The sequence below is a fragment of the Pyxicephalus adspersus genome, chromosome 7 (genome assembly GCF_032062135.1).
Source record: "Pyxicephalus adspersus chromosome 7, UCB_Pads_2.0, whole genome shotgun sequence".
Classification (NCBI taxonomy): domain Eukaryota; kingdom Metazoa; phylum Chordata; class Amphibia; order Anura; family Pyxicephalidae; genus Pyxicephalus; species Pyxicephalus adspersus.
In genome coordinates, this window is record NC_092864.1 from 52,374,505 (window position 1) to 52,393,422 (window position 18,918).

At 36.3% G+C, this 18,918-nt stretch overlaps 1 protein-coding gene across 5 annotated transcripts in view; it reads right to left on the reverse strand.

Moving 5' to 3' along the window:
• Positions 1–6,671: 6,671 nt before the first annotated feature.
• NCKAP1 (NCK associated protein 1) overlaps positions 6,672–18,918 on the reverse strand; it is a 73,413-nt gene continuing 61,166 nt past the window's right edge. For all 5 annotated transcript variants that reach the window (XM_072418427.1, XM_072418425.1, XM_072418426.1 and 2 more), the window contains 9 exons: positions 18,650–18,747; positions 18,083–18,176; positions 17,591–17,673; positions 14,131–14,211; positions 12,721–12,814; positions 10,754–10,870; positions 10,559–10,668; positions 8,383–8,472; positions 6,672–7,680 (listed from right to left, as the gene is read on the reverse strand). In XM_072418427.1, the coding sequence (XP_072274528.1) occupies positions 7,564–7,680; positions 8,383–8,472; positions 10,559–10,668; positions 10,754–10,870; positions 12,721–12,814; positions 14,131–14,211; positions 17,591–17,673; positions 18,083–18,176; positions 18,650–18,747 (884 nt within the window). In that variant the 3' untranslated portion in view covers positions 6,672–7,563. The remainder of the gene's footprint in view (positions 7,681–8,382; positions 8,473–10,558; positions 10,669–10,753; positions 10,871–12,720; positions 12,815–14,130; positions 14,212–17,590; positions 17,674–18,082; positions 18,177–18,649; positions 18,748–18,918) is intronic.

The window sequence follows — 18,918 nt, forward strand, 5'->3', positions numbered from 1 at the left end:
GCTGAAGTCCAAGTTCCTATTATGTGAAAATAAATGTATACATTTTTGGAACAGCTTAATCAAAATCTCAGAACCATTAGTCTGTGATCTGCTCCTACTGTCCAGGAAACACAATGGAGCCTTATGCGGACAGACGCCTATGGAGGTCGCTTACTCAACATTTCTGAAGCCAAAGAAATGCTGAGTAAGCATGGGCACATTAAGAATAGGAGTATTGAGAAGTTTAGAGGTGTTTCAGCAAGGGCTTATTCAGACCGGGGGTTGTTTCAAGCAAAAAAGCTTGCAAAAAGCCCCTAGCATTGGACCGTATAGATCTGTTAAATATTCCTCATTGGACAGGTGGGAGGATGCCTCAGCTTTTCCATGCGGTAATGCCAGCGGTTTTTAATGCAGCTCTGAACAAGCCCTTTCATTGTAAAAGTTGACGTATATTAGATGGTGACAATAAGTTAATTTACATTAATATACTCACCTTTATATATTTCTGTATGCCTTCCTACCTCCTGATAAAGCAGTTTGAAATGCTATGAACTCACATTGAGTGTTCTATTGGGCTCTAGTGACCATGAGAAGTAGAGATGAGTGATAATAATGAGCCCCTGGTGGCTGGATGTGGACACGCTGTTCTTTCCACATACTATCAAAACTAATAAATATTATTTTGCCTCTCTTCATCCCTGAATAACCTAAGTAGCAATAGGCAATATATACCCAATGGGACACATTAATGATCAAGCCATAGTACTTCAATCCTCACAGCTCAAAATCCCTTCTTTTTAAAATAATTGGGTAACTTATTTGATAACTGATATTGAGGAGAACTGGTGCTTCCCCGGTCTATTTCCAATAAAAACACTACTAAACATCTGGGCATATTATTCTACCTCTGGTCCTTGGCACCATATGTGATGTTACAGCAACACAGCTAGCACAGATTATCAATTTGATATTCCTTTATCATTTCTGTCATACAAGCACACCGGACACATAACTTTTGGTCTCAAAAGCCTCAATATATCCCCTGACGAAGCCACAATTGGCAAAACGTGTAGGGACCGAGACTTTTTATGTGAAATCTGGGAAAATGCATAAGTTTGTATCACACGAAAAAAATCCATCTGTATACAAGCTATTAGTAGTTCTTGATTCAACTTTGCACTAACCAGCACAACTTTGCAGTGCAGCATACTGTTAATGCAACAACATACAATGACATTGTAGAAAGTATGTGGCTTCCAACCTTGTGGCAACAGTTTGAGACAAGCACTGTTCTGTCCTAGTAGGAATATGCACCAGTGTGAAACTAAAGTCATGATTTGAGTTGAATTGAAATGCCAATTGTATACAAAGTCTTCATGTTATGTCATGTCAGTATCCAATCTCTCAAATGTTCATTTGGCAAAAAAGGAACTCCAAAATTTTGGTTTTGGAATGGCATATCCAACAAGCTTATATAGTTGTGTGTAGTTATTAGTGATGCTCTAGTCCCAGCTTGACTTTACTGTTTAAATCCCAACTGAAGCCAATACTGGACAAAATCTGAACCCAATCATAAGTGAAAGGTTTAAGCATTACTTACTTCCTGGTGATACCACCACCCATGATCCCTTTTTTCTGGGACTAAAATGCCCCCCCCCCCCCCTTTATTATAAAGACACACAACTTCTACTGTAATGCAGGAATGTTGGGAAAGGGATACTTAGATTTTGGGTGTTGCATGGTAACACACATTCCCCTGGCTGAATTCAGAGATGAGAGGCAATGCAGTGTGCAAGCACAGCTGGCCCATAAAACAGGAACTGATTGTATTGATTTATAATTCTATGTGTGTTTAGAATTTGCATTTATTTTGTTAATTTTTAGGTTTTGCTTGGAAAGTCACAGACACGTGCCCCACATTTTCCCTCTGGTCTCTTGTTCCAATGGCAAATAATAAATTTTGAATGTCCTCTTAGTTTCTATTCCTGTAACTCTGGGACAAGATATAAAGATGAAATCTGCATTAAAGGGGACTTTAAAAACAATAAAAGCACCCAGAAGACAAAACTTCACATATTTTAAATGTAATTTAAAATATTTTGGAATTTATTTTTCCTCATTTATCACTTTACTATCAGTTATTGAGATACTCTCTTGGTTTTCACTATATTTGTAGTTAAATGTTTTTTTTTATTGGTCATCGTATCATAAGCAATAAACAGAGAATCCTTTGGAATAAAGAATTTATATGATTGGCCCCTATATTGAACCATGTCTCTTCCAGCTCAGCAGACAGGAATTTGTGATATTTCTCAGGCTTTTATTGGAGATGTGTTAAAATCTTTTGTCTGTTGTGCCAACTAAGGTTCAGATTTGTATCAGATGGGGGAAAATATGTGAAGCAGAATGCCATTATTTATCCTTGTCTAAGTAACTGGAACCTTTTACAAGAATATATTTGATATATGAATTTAATATCTTCTACTTGTTATGTCCAAACCATCAAACAAGACATTTTGTGTACATGATGCTATAGAATCATAGGCAGCATATTAAGTGTAGGAATGGTTTGAGTAAAGAAAGCGCCTCCAGTGCTGTCCATACAAGAAGTCTTCATGACTTAAAAGAAAAAAAATAGCATAGCAGCCAGCCTTTGAACAATTAACCAATGATAGCTTGCACTCCATCAATTACTGATAATGTTCTCAGGATTCCCCTAACCTTCCACCAAGCATCTCTGTGAATATAATAAAACCTATAAAAAATCATAAGCACATTTTCCTGTACCCTCCGTTTAGTGGGAATATTCTGTGATCTCTATCATATTATACCTGCTTTCTTTTGGTACCCTATAATACTGCTAACTGCAATTAATCTTTCAAGCCCAATACTACAAATGTAGAAGACATTCATGTATTAGTGATAATGTTCTCAGGATTCCTCTAACTTTCTATCAACACAAATCTCTATCTTTCCCTGATGAAGCCATTTTGGCAAAACGCATTTTATGATGCTTAAATTATCATTATTAAATTTGATAAATTTAAATTGAATTGCTACTTCTCAACTAATATTATAGCTCAGGTGAATTTTGTATAGTTAGTGGTCACCCTACATGGTGTCCAACCTGAAACACAGATATATTACCATTAAACCTTATTGTTCAAATGCCAAAGAAACTCCTTTTTTATCCCTTTTTATATTAAAAAATAAAATCAAACATATTTTGTCTATAGTCCTTATACATATAGGCTCCTAATAACTGGGGAACAAATCTCTCAGTAAGCCGCAAAAATTACATACTGGGTATACTGAAGAAGCAGATTTTTTTCTGCGAAACACGTTGAGAAGTAATTCAGAATTTAAACCCTTTGGGGGTATTCTGTAAGGAGAGGTCATTATATATATATATATATATATACCCACGATTTTATTGTTTTATTTATTTGAAATATTTGTTTTTAATATTAAAAAAAAATTGGTTATTTTTGTAATATATTGATGGTACTGGTTTTAAAAGTCCCGCTTAAAATTGATGTCTTTCATCGCATATCTTTTCCTATGAATGTTAGGGATGTGACCTGTTTAAGATAAAGAAATATATATAGGTGGATGTTTCTTTAAATATACTGGGTTATAAGCTCAAAGTGCAGATTTAACGAGAAAATGACTACATGTGAAGTAAACCACAGTAGCCAATTCAACTTTAACAATTAGGATGCCAGATTTTAACAATCTGAAATATGATTGGTTGAATTACTCAACAAAAGGAGTTGATGATCTACATTTACCTATGTGAAAAAACAGATTAAACATACTCACAAGCTCCGACAACTTTGACATTTTCTTTCTGGTTCTTTTAAACATTCAAACTCCTTACAGACTCTTAGCCAGCTGCTCACATTGTCTCTTGCACTATTTCAGACACATATTTTGATGAATTAGGCAAAGGGCAATATCAAAGCAATATGTAACCTTGTATTACTTCCATCTCATCCCACTGCTAAATATTGAACACAAGAAGCTATTTAATGGATGAGCACAGAGCTGGTTTTCTTCTGTTACAAAAAGATTGCTAAAGGTTTACCTCACAGGAACACAGTAGAACATCCAGAATAGGAGCTTTCCAGAAGCAATATTTTATAAAGGCTCCAATCAAGGAATCCAACTACCTTTAGATCTAGGCTTGGTATCAACATGCTTCAGGAAGCAATGTGCTGTAAGATGCAGCAAGTGAAGGAACACATTAATGCAATATACTCCAAGCCTTTCTGCAAATACCACTATGATGCATTTTCATTTGCACAACCCTCTAGATGTAGCAAATGTAGTTGTTACATTTTACCAACTTTGTTCAATTCAAGACATACTTTCCTGTTTAATATCAGGAATATATGACCAACCAGTATGCCATTTATTGTAGGTGAGAATGTAGCAGAACACTCAATGCAGTAGTAAACTAACCTGGTTGGAATATTATTGTGTCAAGGGAAGGAGAGCTAACATTATGGAGGAAACCAAACACAGACTGGGGATAAAGGCCAACATTTCTTCTGATGAAATGTAGAGATTCAACATACAAATCTTTTTTATACTTAAACTTGGCCAGTCTTTATTTTCAGCAGAGACACACAGTTTAATGAGAAGCCAGAATCCAGAATTCATTTCAGAACATCCAGAGAATAATTTTTTGGATAGAATGGGGAATGGTTATATAGCCTAGTGGCCTAGATACACATTAAAGCCAAACTCCAGTGCTTTCCTTCAATGCCTAGCTAAGCACACAATCACCTTATACATTGGGGAGGGTAAACCCCACTTTATGAGAAAATTTAACCAGCTTTATTTTAAAATTATTTTAAAGCTGGGCTCTGGGTATACATATTTTAAAAACAGACTATTTCAAATGTTTTAAGGCCAGGAACATAACTAGCAATGTCTACTTTCTATTCTCTGGTCCCAGGCAGTTCCCAGATAATGCAAAGAGCCAAAAAGGAAAAAAGCCACTCCTTAAGAAAGGGTCCATGAGGTTTCAAGTAAGCTTTGATGCAACTTTGAGTTTCTGAGGCCAAAAAGAAATAGGTGTAATGATCGGGCGGGCGCCATACCTACAGTAAAACACTGAGGTTGTGGCATCTTGTTGTGGTGATGATTCTCTTCAGCAGAGACTAGGCACTGTCAAACTCTTGAGGAAAACATGCTGCCCTTTGCTAGAAAGTTGTTAATGAGAAGAAGGTTCAACCTCCATCATGACAATGACTTGAAGCACATAGCAAGATTGATCACACAATGGCTGCAGAAGAGAAAAGTGAATGCTTGTGTGTGGCCTACTTGGAAATTGGACCTACACCCGACTCAAAATCAGTGGAACGACTTGAAGATTCTAGAAGGGCAGATAAATATTGCTGAATGTATGGATGTAGAGAAGTTTCCCAACAGAGTCAAGGCTGTCACTAAAGCAAATGTAGGTTCCACAAAATACACCTCCTTTTTCCATCTCGGACATTCTTTTTTTTTGTGATCTTTTGCTAATATATCTTTCACTTGGATGTTATGAGTTATAAGCATTCAGTAAATGAATGCTAGAAAGACTATTTTTTTTGTCTTCATTCCAGGCATCAAAGCAACAAAATGAGAATATTTAAAGGGGGTTATTATATTTGCTATTTCCACTTTATACTGAAAGAAATAGATAACCTGCTCTTAACCTAATGCTATGATGGTTGAAGATCAGAAAAACCCTGTTAAGCCTGCTTGATCAAAATCAATTCTTTCCACGTACGTTACAGTGTCAATATTCTGTTTTGAGGAATGCATGAGTACTCCTGGCTTCCCACAGTGCAGTACTCTGTGCCAGGGCAATCCATCTCCAGGCCTTACATGGGAGTTGGACATGCTTAGTCAAATGCAAATATAGAGCTTTTTAAAGTCTATGGGGAAAAGTATAACACAAGAGGGCAGTGAGAAACTCAGACTACATTTATCCATTTAGTGTTTGTTCATCTACTGTCCATTCACTTCAGAAAATATACCTATTATGATATAGGAAAAAAAAAAATAAAAAAGGACATTATAACGTTCCATGATTATTCTTGGCACCATACTGGAACTTACTGTCAGAATGAGACTCTTATATTCAGCCTGTCACAAACCCTTAAAGCTGAACTCCAGGCAGATTAATGCAGCACTTTATTAACACACCATCAATGTATTTTTTCCAATTGCAAGCATTGCTGGGATAAGCAGAAGCAGAGCAAAGCGACAATCAATTGTGCTGCAGTGCTCATGTGCTAACAAGAAACCTGCTGATCAAAGGAGAATGAGTGAGACATGAGCAAATCAGTATGCAATTTTTCTTTACACTGTCTGGGAACAGTCTAAGGGAGTAACAAGACCTAAGAGTTAATTAAATGTAGATCAGGTCTCTTTGTTAGAGAAGGCTGTGCTTTGTATAGCTTAGGTTAGACAAAATTACAAGTCCTTTGGCAGGTAAATTGCTAATATATATGTATTTTATTGGTTTATATAGTCATTTAAAGGTGCATATAGTCATGCTGACACACTCCTCCTTTATCAAGGTATATTTCGGTGAATTCAGATTTATTGGTCCCAACCTGCACTCCAGCACATAATGTGCTTTAGTGTGAACGAACCCTTAACATTGAAATGTTTCAATTCAAGCACCTGGAACCTTGTTTCGATACAGTCTAGTGTTTATTGTACGTTATGGTAGGTACACTTGAATTTCAAAAAGTTAAAACATATAAAAGTGGTTAAGGGAAAAAAAAATGAATGAACATTTGATAAATGAATGAGAACGTCATATACCATATAGCAGATTACAATGGTAATGTAAATGCCAACAGAGCATTATGGCAGTTAGTTGAATAAAAAAAAAAATCTATGCTTTTTTACAAACATCTGCTGCTTAAAATACAGGATAGGAATTATGTACTGTAAATACTGAGTAGTCACAGAATGAAGAGAGTTGATCATTTTTGTTTTCCGTTTTGTTCTAGAACTGACTGGGGGAAAAAAAAGAACAGATGTAAATGGTGCAATTACTTCACAGAAAAATCACAGAATCACCTAACCAAACCGTTATCGATAAGAACATAAAAGGTAGAGATTATAACTTTTCTATATGAAATAATTTACACACATGTCACCTAACCACCATCTAAAATAATCACTAAATACATTTCTTTGAAATAATAAACAAGCAATAATATTTCTGCAGGATGAGTTATCAAAAAAGAAAAAAAAAAAAAAAAAAGAAACAAAAGTAGTGTATTGTATCAGTTTGTCCCCCTCTAAATTATTTTTTTTATTCTCTGGATGAAACTGTTCAGAAGCTTTTCAATTTTTTTTTGTAATTTTTTTTCTTGTAGTGAATTGCAACCAACCAAGCTTATCTGGTAGTACAACTGCAAATAAGAAACCACTTGTCAAAAATACTTGTACAATGGAATGGGGGAAGAATTTAAGTCACAAAACCATTTGACTTTTCCCAGTCATTCAGGAAAAGTACTCCACAGTTTTCAGGCTGAACAAGCTTGTGCTGGGTTTTCACAAAGTAAATGTTTATGCAGAGGATGTCACACTCTGTTTGTAAACTGCGTGGTAAGCGTTTCTCAGTAAGACGTATGGAAAACAAGATTCCAGCAAGTCCATGGTCAGGAATGGTGACTCTTGCACAATCTGTGTGAAGAAAAACAAATGTGTTTAATACAATCAATGCATTACATAAAATATGTTAGAAGGACATTAGGACAATAATTTAGACAGTTGTGCTTGAAAAAGTTGGGTGAATGAACTTTTTATTGGATGCATTCCAATTGTATTTGGTTTTATTAACTCTTCGCCTGCATTCAACATTCTTTTTCAGATCAAAACATGAGAAAAATAAGTAAAACATACTTTTATATATTTATTTGTATTAAGTTTTAAGCAAACTATAACCAGGTTTGTAATATATTTGTTATTTTAAACATGAAAAATTGAAAGAATCAATTGATCTTAAACCTGTATTTCATTAATGTATAATGACTGGAGGCTTTAATTACCCAGCAACCCTAAATGACAATTGTGAAAATATCTAGGTACCAGTGTTCCAAGCTCTACCCACTTATTTTTGAACTGACTTATTACTATTGCAAGCTAAAGTAACTGGGCATTCACCATATGAAGTTGCAATTAACAACAGAAAAGCTTGTATTGGGCTGCCTTATTAGAAATACTAGTGAGTTTTGAAACAATAATATGGGAAATTAAACATTTTAAAAAGTAATGGAAAAACCAATGCATATGAACCATTTATTTAAAAAAAATATGAATTAAATAAAACCTTTTCAGAAAAGAAAAAAAAAAGGAAAAAATAGGAAATGACATTGCTGAACTTGCCATATCTAGCAGCAAATAAACAGATTCTCTGTTTCTTGTTGTTGTCTTATCAGTTTCTTGACCAATTTTCAGGAGGCTGGAAGACGCCAGCTGTGAGAACAAAGCACAGTAGACGGAAACATAAGTGTACAGTGTGACTAAACAAGAAAACTAAGATACACTTAAGCTAGGTACACACCTGCAATAATTGTCGTTAGAAAAGGGAGGACTAACGATTTTGCACAATTATTCCAAACGATCGTATTGTGCACAATTCTGTACCTGCTACAACGACACGATTGTTCAAATAAAACCCACCAATAATGTACACACGCTAGATACGATCATTTGAAGGATGAAGGAAGTGACATGTAAAGGAGAAAGTCTATTGCAGAACCATCCACAATCACTGAACCACTGTAAACACAATAGATAGTGAACGATCATCGGCCAAACAGATCAACCGGGATGGTCGTTCGTTTCCAGCGACAATCCTCATTTATCGGCGTCGTTGTGCACTTTTTTTGTTAATGATTATCGGATGAATGGTTGTTAGTTGTTCGTTTCCAAGGATAATTATTGCACGTGTGTACGCAGTTTTAGACAAGGTACACTGGTGCAATAATTGTCATTAGAAAACAATCCTAAAGTGCACAATTCTTTACATGCTATAACGATACGATCGTTCAAATATATTCACCCAATAATGTAAGATACGATCGTTTGAACGATGCAGGAAGTGACATGTACCAGAGAAAGTGTACCGCAGAACCGTCCATGATCACTGAAGGACTGTACACACAGCAGATAGCGGACAATCATCGCCCAAACGGATCTGCCAGGACAGACGTTCGTTTCCAGCGACATTGCTCATTAATCAAATAATTAACTTAACTTCTGGACAGAATGTGCAGAGGAGGAGAGCGAAGAGATCAACAGCATGTGTAAGAAAAAGTGCCAACCGTATGATGAGGACAGAATGTGTAGGTGAGTATGGGGAATACTGCAGCAAGCAGTGTGGGCAAGATGAACAGTATTGCATATAGGAGGAAAACAGAAGGCATGATGGCAGTAAGTGAGTGCAGAGATATGCTGCAAAGTATTTGCAGAATTGTGCACAGAGTATGACACCAGGCATTATGGGAGTGTGGAGGGCATTAAAAAATAAGCACTTGGCAATGAATCAACAAGAAAGGTCAGTGAAAGGTGCCGGACAATGGGAAGGTGTGTCTGCAAGGGTGGATTGTGAGGTGGCTAAGGGGAGATAACTGCCAGCATTTGATTTTAATACCTTGCTGCCCACAAGATCTCTTCCTATACACCTCCACAAGCCGTCATCACTACAAACTTCTTACATGAGGCTTACTTCTCTCCACACACACAAAAACCCACACTAAGACAAATTTTGTGATAATGGCAGCCCACCAGCTTCTTGTTCCGATAGCTATCCCACCCTCCCACTGGGAAGATCTACTTTAAGTGCTGAAGGGATTTCATTTTATTAGTGGAAATGAGGGTGGTATGAGATAAAGACCAATTAGTTAAAGCTAAAGCCTAAAGTTCAATATTATTACTCAATCATATACCTGTGTCTTTCTTACCAAAACCCACAAGTATTTAAGATAATTAAGATTATCTAACATTTGCATTTTGATTAAAAGAATGGTAAAAGTATTATTTTTAATGAAAAATAACAAGTGCCTATTAAAACATATGTCCTGGGAAAAAAGTGTGAAAATCTGTTCCGTATTCAATGTGAATAAAGATTTGTCAACATATTCCAAAACAGCAAACCTTTGTGGTCACAAAGGATTTATTTACCTCAGGAAATGAAGATGTTTATCTTCCCTCATAAATTAGATTTATCCATTAAGTGCCATAGTTTTTTTCCTTTCTGAACGAATGCCTCAAAGTTGAGGCTGTAGATAAAGCAGGAGCCAAAAAACGTCTCCCTACAGCACTACAACACAACTGGGCTATAATTTAGATCTCCAGTGCATACATCCTAAAGAAAAAAATCCAGGAAACCAATGTTTACTAGAAACTATTTGCTTCCATATTCATACATACTAAAATTTTACATCCCCCGAAACCAAGTCTGATGACAGCTCACATAAACAGACAAGCAAAAAAAAAAAACAAAGCTCTGTTTGAATGGAGAAATGTACCAAATGCCTGCATGACAAGTTATACGTACAGCCAAGAACTCCTTAAGACGATCTTCAATGCTTCCTTTGTGAATAGTGAATAAAGCTGCAGCAATCTGGTTGATGGCTTTTGCCAGGCAGTGAATATTGTTGCAGTGACCTAAACCAAGAAAAATGGTTAGTACATATACAGCTGCTACGTACAACAATGCAGTCTTCTAGCTTAAAAAATGCCATTACAATACCTTCTATGGCAGGGCTGTACTGAGACATCACATTGCTAGCCAATGTCGGCAAAGATACGGCCACAAAGACCATAAGAAGGCAGGCAATTTTGTACTCTTCCTCAGGACTGATTGTTTCTGCAAACAAGAATTAAACAAAGAAAGTAGGTTAGCCATAGAAAGTGAGTTAGCAACGTTATTCCAAGTTGTTACATTTCAATATTAGTGAGCAGATACACATATATACACACTACTGCAATTCCTGTGCATATTTGATACATCTAACTGTATTGTAACCCTGTTGTTTTGATTAATTGTATGTGGTTCTACAACTGAACACTGTCAGTGGTCCCCAACCTTTGACAGCAGGGCCTGGTATATGTACAGCTTACACTTCTATTCTCAGCAGCTCGGCCTCCTGTCAGCACACTAGCTGAGAATAGCAGAGTAATGTAGGAGAGTTGGTGTGCTGTCTGGTGCAGAGCTGCTGGGAATGTCAGAGAAGTGTAAGCCTTACATACATTGCTCTGCCATTCTAAGAAGCTCCTGTGTAAGCAGTGTGAGCAGTGTGTTCCTGCCCTCACTAGCTTTAGAACAGTGTAAGTAGGGCCACTTACCAGCCACGGACTTGCACTGCCGCCCGGGGGTTGGGGACCACTGCTTTATATCATCTCACTAAGTTGGGGTATCAAGCCTTTTTTGTGTTAACTTAGCTCATTTCGTAACTACAAAAAAGTATCCAAATCACTTGTTAAAAGACATAATGTACGTGTAACAAAAAAAATCTGGGAAATAAATTGGATGCAGGAAGCCAAAATGTGTCCTGTACTTTTATACATAAATGAGCAAAACCATGCTGCTTTATGACATGTTAAAATGTATTAATGGATACATGAAAGTCTTCAAGTATTTTGTTTAACATCTGGTTTCTAAGAACTTTACATTACATTTTAGAAGAAGCTTTATTAATTAAACAAAAAAAGTTAAACTGTATAAGTATTTAACAACCAGATCTCACAATCTGATGCTATCACTGCACGGCTACAGCACTTACTTTTACCACTACACTTGCAATAAACTTATCTGTGGCTTTCCAATAAAGCTGTGTGGCTCCCAACACAAGAAAATTCATGTCAGATAAAGAAATTGTGGATGGAAACTAATAAAAATAACAGACCACAGAACTACACTCCATGTATTTTCACAAGCAAACCACATCTGTGTACAATTTAATATGAGGAGTAAATATTTAAAATACAAATTTATGACATTATGCAAAGAGCAAGAATAAAATGTTAAACATACACAAATATTTTCATCACCAACAGAAATTTTTTTTACTGATGGTTGTAGTTTTTGTTAGTATTTTAGACACATTACAAAGTATTTTAAAGAATGTACATTTGGTCTAAACATGGTTTCAGTGGTTTAATTTTCAGCATCAGTAAGTTTGAAAAAAAAAACATAGAATTTAATGCATTTTTCAGCAATATACGTGGTCATAGGTAAAAGTTGTTTGGAATTTTACAGTTTAGAAGCAAACAAATTTTTACCAACCTGGTCAGAAGGAAGAATGACATACTGGACATACACACAGCCATATGGCAGAAAGGCATGTTCCTGAACATGTTGGTAAAAGTAATGGGTATTTCACATATAAACACCAAATTTTTTGAATTGACACAAGGTGCTTGCTAATATATTTAAACCCAGGCATCTTGCTTGTCATTTGATCAAAACTCCTTTGAACTTCTGTGAACACTGTGCACGGCTTCATCTTGGAGCTATGCAACTACCCTGCCATATATGAACCCATTACCTTGGCCCCTTTATTTTCTATGTAGACTCCTACAGCAAGCATGGCAGGGAAGAGAGGCAATTAAAGTAAAAAACATCTACTTTTTACAAGTTGCTTCTATTTAGAAAATGGGCTCTGTGCTAGTTTAATGGTGAATACCTAAGGAAATATGAAATCATATAAAACATACCAGATTTTTGGGATGATAATGCCACAACTAAGGCTGGATCAATTTCACACGGCAATCCAGCAGCAGATGACAACTCATACACATTCATTGCAACCTTTAAAATAGGAAAAACGAACATTAAAATTCAAGTTTTCTAGCTGGAGCCCTATGTCATGCTGTAATATGAATGCATTTACTGTGAAATTTCAAATTCAACTGGAGAAAAGAAAGGTGCCACCCATGGTAAACAGATCTCTCATCATTTCTCTTCCTATGATTCTTCTCTCCTATTAATTCAAACATTTGTCCTCCAAATGTCATAACTTGGCTCGGAAAACCTAACACCAAAGGAGTTTTTTTTATATATGAAATGCTACATTAAAGTTGAGGGTTAACATTATTAGTCCATCAGAAAAATATATTTAGGAACAGAATTTGGTTCACCTCCTTGTGTCTACAGAATTTAAGAATAGTGAGGTGTGATCAACTGATCAAAATAGAATTCCCAGTGAAATAGGCAGGAAAATTTCCAAAAGCCTAAACTAATACCAAAAGAAAGTGCACTGCAACTACATGTAGGACTATTTTGGAGATCATCATAGACAATACCCCACTGAATATGCGATTGCTAGTAACTGCGTTGATATGTTTATTACATGGCAAAAATGTATTCTTAAACTCAATTGAGTTTTTATGCTTCACAGGCACAAAACCTTATTTAGGTATATTGCTTAATAGCAATATGTGAGCTCCAAAACAATTGCAAAACTAGATATTACCTTGAGAAATTGGGGATCATCACTGTGCTGCACATAACCTCACAGACAGCAAAGCTGTGAGAGTTAACCAGCAGGTCACCCCACTACAAAAATATATGGGGAGATACAGTAACTGGTCTGTATTACAGAACACTCCTTTATAACCTCACTGGCAGTCTTGATATGACAGCATTTTTGCATGTCAAAGCAGGTCCTTTCTGTTTAAAATTCCTGCCCGGTCACGCCCGTCAGCACGCCGCCCCCGCATGCCAGGGACGCAAGGCCAGGGGACTAGGTAAGTCCTGCACAATGCCACCCCGAGTGTGTCTCGGGGTTACTGCTTTTGGTAAAGAAAATTTTGGTAATGAAAATTACCACCAGGGAGGTTAAAGAACGAAGTGCAGGAGTTTCATGTTGGACAATCTCAGAGATCTGGACAAAATCCACAAAATGGCCTTGATCCCCGGTTCAAGCATGGGTCTTGGGAAATGGTGGGAAATCTGTCATTAAAGAACTATGAAAAAGACAAGTAGTGGCATTCCAAATTCTCATAGCAGGTGTACTAATTTTTTTTTTATTGACTTTTTTTTTTTTTTTAGTTTGATAGCTCAAATCAGGATAGGGTCTCCTCTGTATAGGTGTGTTACATTTCCTTCATGGCACAATCTCTTACCTTCATGTCAGTCTCTCTTGGAATGTGATCCTTGAAGTCTTCAACAGAACTTACAAGGAAAGGAATGTGGTAAGATAAGACCTGAAAGAAGGATTGAAACTGTTAGGACACTAGTCTCTCTGATCTGCTAAACAGCTGATAAAAGATATCCACTATGCATTCACCAAACAAGTTGCTCAGAGAGATTGCTGCTGAAATGCCTTTGCTTTGAATAACAAATATGGAACAAAAAGACCAAAAGCAAAAATACATCAGGGAAAATACTGTTAAAACCTGAGTCTATAATATATTATTTATTGATGATACTAAATGTCAACATATATAAAGCATAACACTAGATAATATTGATACTATTTCACAAGCCCACAGAAAAAATGCCTTGTGTTTATGGCTAGGCTTGCATTAAATTTTACTAAAATACAAGCCTGTTTCACATACACTTACTGAGACACAGCTATATTTTTCCCTGTATTAAGACCACTATAGTGCAAACATTTTCCTGGACTTGGATAGGAATAGAAAGGTGTGAGCCCCTGTCATGTGTTTAACTGCTGTGTCCCTTTGGAAAGATTCACTCTCTTGTCTGTTGTCTAGATGACCTAGACCCAAACAATGTGAAATCCTAAATTTTACAGTTGTCAGGAGAATAAGGGAAGGAATAACCTTCCAATGGATACACCCGTTTCTGTGAAAACTGTTGCATCTTTCAGACAAGAAATGAAAGGAGGATTCGCCAAAAAGGACACTGACAAAAGGACAAAAACAAAAAAAAACCCACAATAGTGTAAAAGTTTAACAAATTCTTGATTAGGCAATATAGCCCAAAATGTTTCACAGGCATGTGTTTTCAAATGGGAAACATATGAAGGGTTATATAAAACTGCTGAACAGTCTTAGAAAATGGAGAGGGTTCAAAAGATAGGACAATGGCATGCAAACATGACGGATTATTACAATTATCTCTTTTCACACTTCACGTTCTGAAATATGTAGAAGGATGAGTCAATAGGAACAGCTGAAACATCAAACGTCTGTTCTGCTTGGATGTATTGTGGTGTTGTGAGAAAATACGCACTTGTAAAGTCTATAATTATACACCTGACCATATCGAAAAGCAACCATTACACTAATATACTGGAATGTTTGCTTTTCAGAGTACAGTGCAGCAAAAAGGGATGAGACATTTGTCATGTGCAAAAAAATCCCTAGGTATGAGAAGTCAATTCAAATGTATTTTATTATTTTTTCTTGAGTTACACCCTAAAGCAATGTTTCTCAATCAGGATTCCGTGGAATCCCAGAGTTCCTCTAAAGGTTGCTAGGGATTCCATGAGTAAATTGTGCCACTCAGGCCAAGTACCATTCATGCTAATCCATTTGTATACCTGTAAATGGCTGCTCTAATGGGTGCAGACACTGCAACTTCCCTCTTCAGAACACACAGTTCAGGAGGTGAATACTGATATAGCTGACCCTACTATTGATGAAGCACGTTTGTGAATACTGTGTGAATATTGTGAAACTGTTTTTTAGAACTGAGAAATATAAGAATCTGCAGCTATGTTATGCTATTTTGTTGTAAACTATAAATTTTACCAAAAATCACCCAAATGAGCTTTTTTTTCTCTGCAAAAATGGAGTTAGATTTTAGGTTTGTCCACAGCCTGGAACAGCCTGAATACTCTAAACATGATACAAGACCATTAGACGGCCTGGTTGTTATTTTAATGCCTAAAAAACACTTGTCAGGGTTTTGACAACAGTTAATGGCTAGTGGAGAAAGGATGATTTTTACAGCAACAGTACAAGTTCTTTGTTATATAAGCACACCGCAAGTGTATGTTAACAATAGATCATGTTCATGGTTACTTTGTTTGAAAAGGATTTATCAGTAGCAGACAGCACAAAGTATCCACACACTTTTGTGCTACATCATTCTCTTGCAAATCCAAGCTCCCCTGAACATAGGCATGTACTGCTGCAAATACCATCTTGAAAAGAACAGCAGAAGTCTGCACTCTCCACAACCCCCAACTATGGCATGTGCACAGCTCAATAAAGACAGCACCTTGCATAGTTAAGGCAGCAGTTTTCCAAACCAAAGATGTAAAAACAGGCACCTTCTAGAAAGGGAAGTAGTGGTAACTATAAAGTCACAATACAGGCAGGATAACCTTACCTTTCACATTTCCCAACAAAAAGGAACATTCCTTTTACATCAGGGAGCCCTACTAATGCTCATGAATAGTACATGCTTTTAAAACAGTCTGACAACATAAAATGGGAAAATGAACATTTTCTCCCTATGAAGCAACATTTAGCTGTTCAATCCTAACTATGCTTTCATTTGAGATACCATCAGCATGGCTTTCAAAGTAATTTTCTGGATGGGAATGTGACATCTAAATATTGGATTCAGTCAGAGATACTCCTGGCTAGAATCCTAATGTAAAAAGAATAAAGAAAAGGCCATTACTGGATTAGAGAGAGCTGAAATCAGGTGGAATAAAAGCTAATTCTTATCAACTTATCTGGCACAGCTTCACACAGTAGCAAGACAGATAATCTGATATACTTCAATGGCTCACAGATTTAATACTTGACATTCATACATTCCAAGAACTGTTTGGAAATATGCATACACTAAGGCGTTCTAGCAGATAAAATTTAGAAAAAATGCCGTATTCTAGGTAACACAAAATAAAATAGCTTGAACATATTTCAACTAATCCATAAAGTGGAGAAAATGGGGGCTAAAAAAGATCAGAAAAGGTTTACTATGTCTTTTAAAAGAACATCACAGCTGTTTAGATTTTATACTAAACGAACCCTTTGGTGGGAGAAATATTTAAGTAGGTCATTGATTGCCCTTTGAAAATACTAGCTCCCAGTTTGCTGTACTGATCCATAGTGAAATAAGAACACCTAACCTGTACACTTTCAGTGTCAGTGATGATGTTCTGAAGCCACAGGATTAGGATGGTAGCCAAACTTGCTGTGCCTAGGTCTCCCTACATGTTGTAGTAGAGGGAGAAGTCCCTCATGATACACCAACCTTTTTAGATGAGCTTCAGATGTCAGCAATGCTAGCCACCATAGTTCTTTTGTAATAGGTCTGCTTTAAGAGACCAACATAGGACCTTTTAATTGCCATGATAAATATATATATGAAAACATAGAAAAAAGTGCTCTTCTGTGGACTTTTTGATTGATATTTGGATAGAATGGTGTAGAATTATTTTTAGCATTTTAGTTTGGCAGAAAGAATTTTCAAAATACAGTTTCCAGTGGATGCTTCCAGTTTGCTTTTATTATAATATTTTTCATATACGTAAATCAAGGAGCTCCAATTAAATTTACCAGTATATTCTTGTGCTGTAATACAGCTTTATGGCAGTATATTGTTGAATCTTGAAATAGAGGCATTAAAAAAATATATGTAAAAATCTGAGCTACTTACATCTCGTAGAGCTTCCTGTGCAAGTGAGCGGAATGACAAAATCACTCCAATGATGGTCATCCTCTTCAAGACGCTGTCCACAGCTACAGTCAATGATACATACAATCAGGTAACTTGAAATGGTTAATATACAAGACAAGCACAATAAGGATTATTAATTATTTGGCAATCCTTGACCAAAACTGGAATTTTAAAAGTGGGTGAAGGGTCTTTGCATCTCAACAATTTACATAATGTATTTAAAAGGCACACCTTCCAACAATTTAGGTTGTTTTTTTGGGGGGGGGGGGGGGCTATAATATTTTTTCTACTACCCACTATTATTCTAACGATATGGTCACTTTTTAGATACAGTTTTGAGTAAAAGATACTCAAGGACTGAATTCTGCTTTGTACACTGATCCATGTGTTGGTGTTTTCTAACAGTAGAAAACACCACAAACTTCTGTACATTATGGCACGTGATAAAACACAGGAATCATAGTCACTTACAAGACAGTCGCTTGAAAAGAGCTGCCATTTGTTCTGGTTTGTCGAAGCTTGTCCTCATTTGTGTTAAGACATCAACATTTTCCACCACAAGTTTCTTTAAAAAAAACAAAAAAATAATGTGAGATTAAAAATTAAAGCAGAACAGCTAAAAATCTTTAAAAATATAAAAATACATAACCCATTAAAAGATGAAAAAAAACAAACCCAGATTTTGGTGCAATAGTTCAATGAAGATTTCCCAACAGTATTTTCTCCAATGGCCAGCACCTCTATATGCATATCTTTTGAGCTAATGTCATTCTCACAACCTGTGAGTCCTGTCCTGTGACTACAAGTCCTGCTTCCACATGGTTTCTACTTTGGGTTTAGTTGTGCTTTACATGAACAGCTATTTAACATTTTCAACAACCTCTTAGTTTTCTTACAGTAGTGCATTACCCCACCAACAGTGACGCCTGAAACTGCCACAATTCTATTTAGCTCCTAATAATGTAGCTGAACAGAATGTAAAAGAATGTTGTTTGAGCATATATAGTTCTAGTAGATATAGCTCTTTTAGATTGGTACCTTAAGCTCCGCCACTTGGGAGGAAATATGCCACATGAGACTTTCACTGAGGAACTTCATGCCATATGGTCCCAGAAGCTCTGACAATGCTCTCATCTCTGCAAAAAAACAAAACAAAAAAAAAACACATAAATAAAAAAACATTACAAAGGATTCCTGGCTGCATTGCCCCAGATGCACCACCATTTGATATATTAGCTTTCTTTTACCTAAACATGTTATTGCTTTTTGTTCTACACACCACTGGTTCTGTTTACTATTTAGTCACT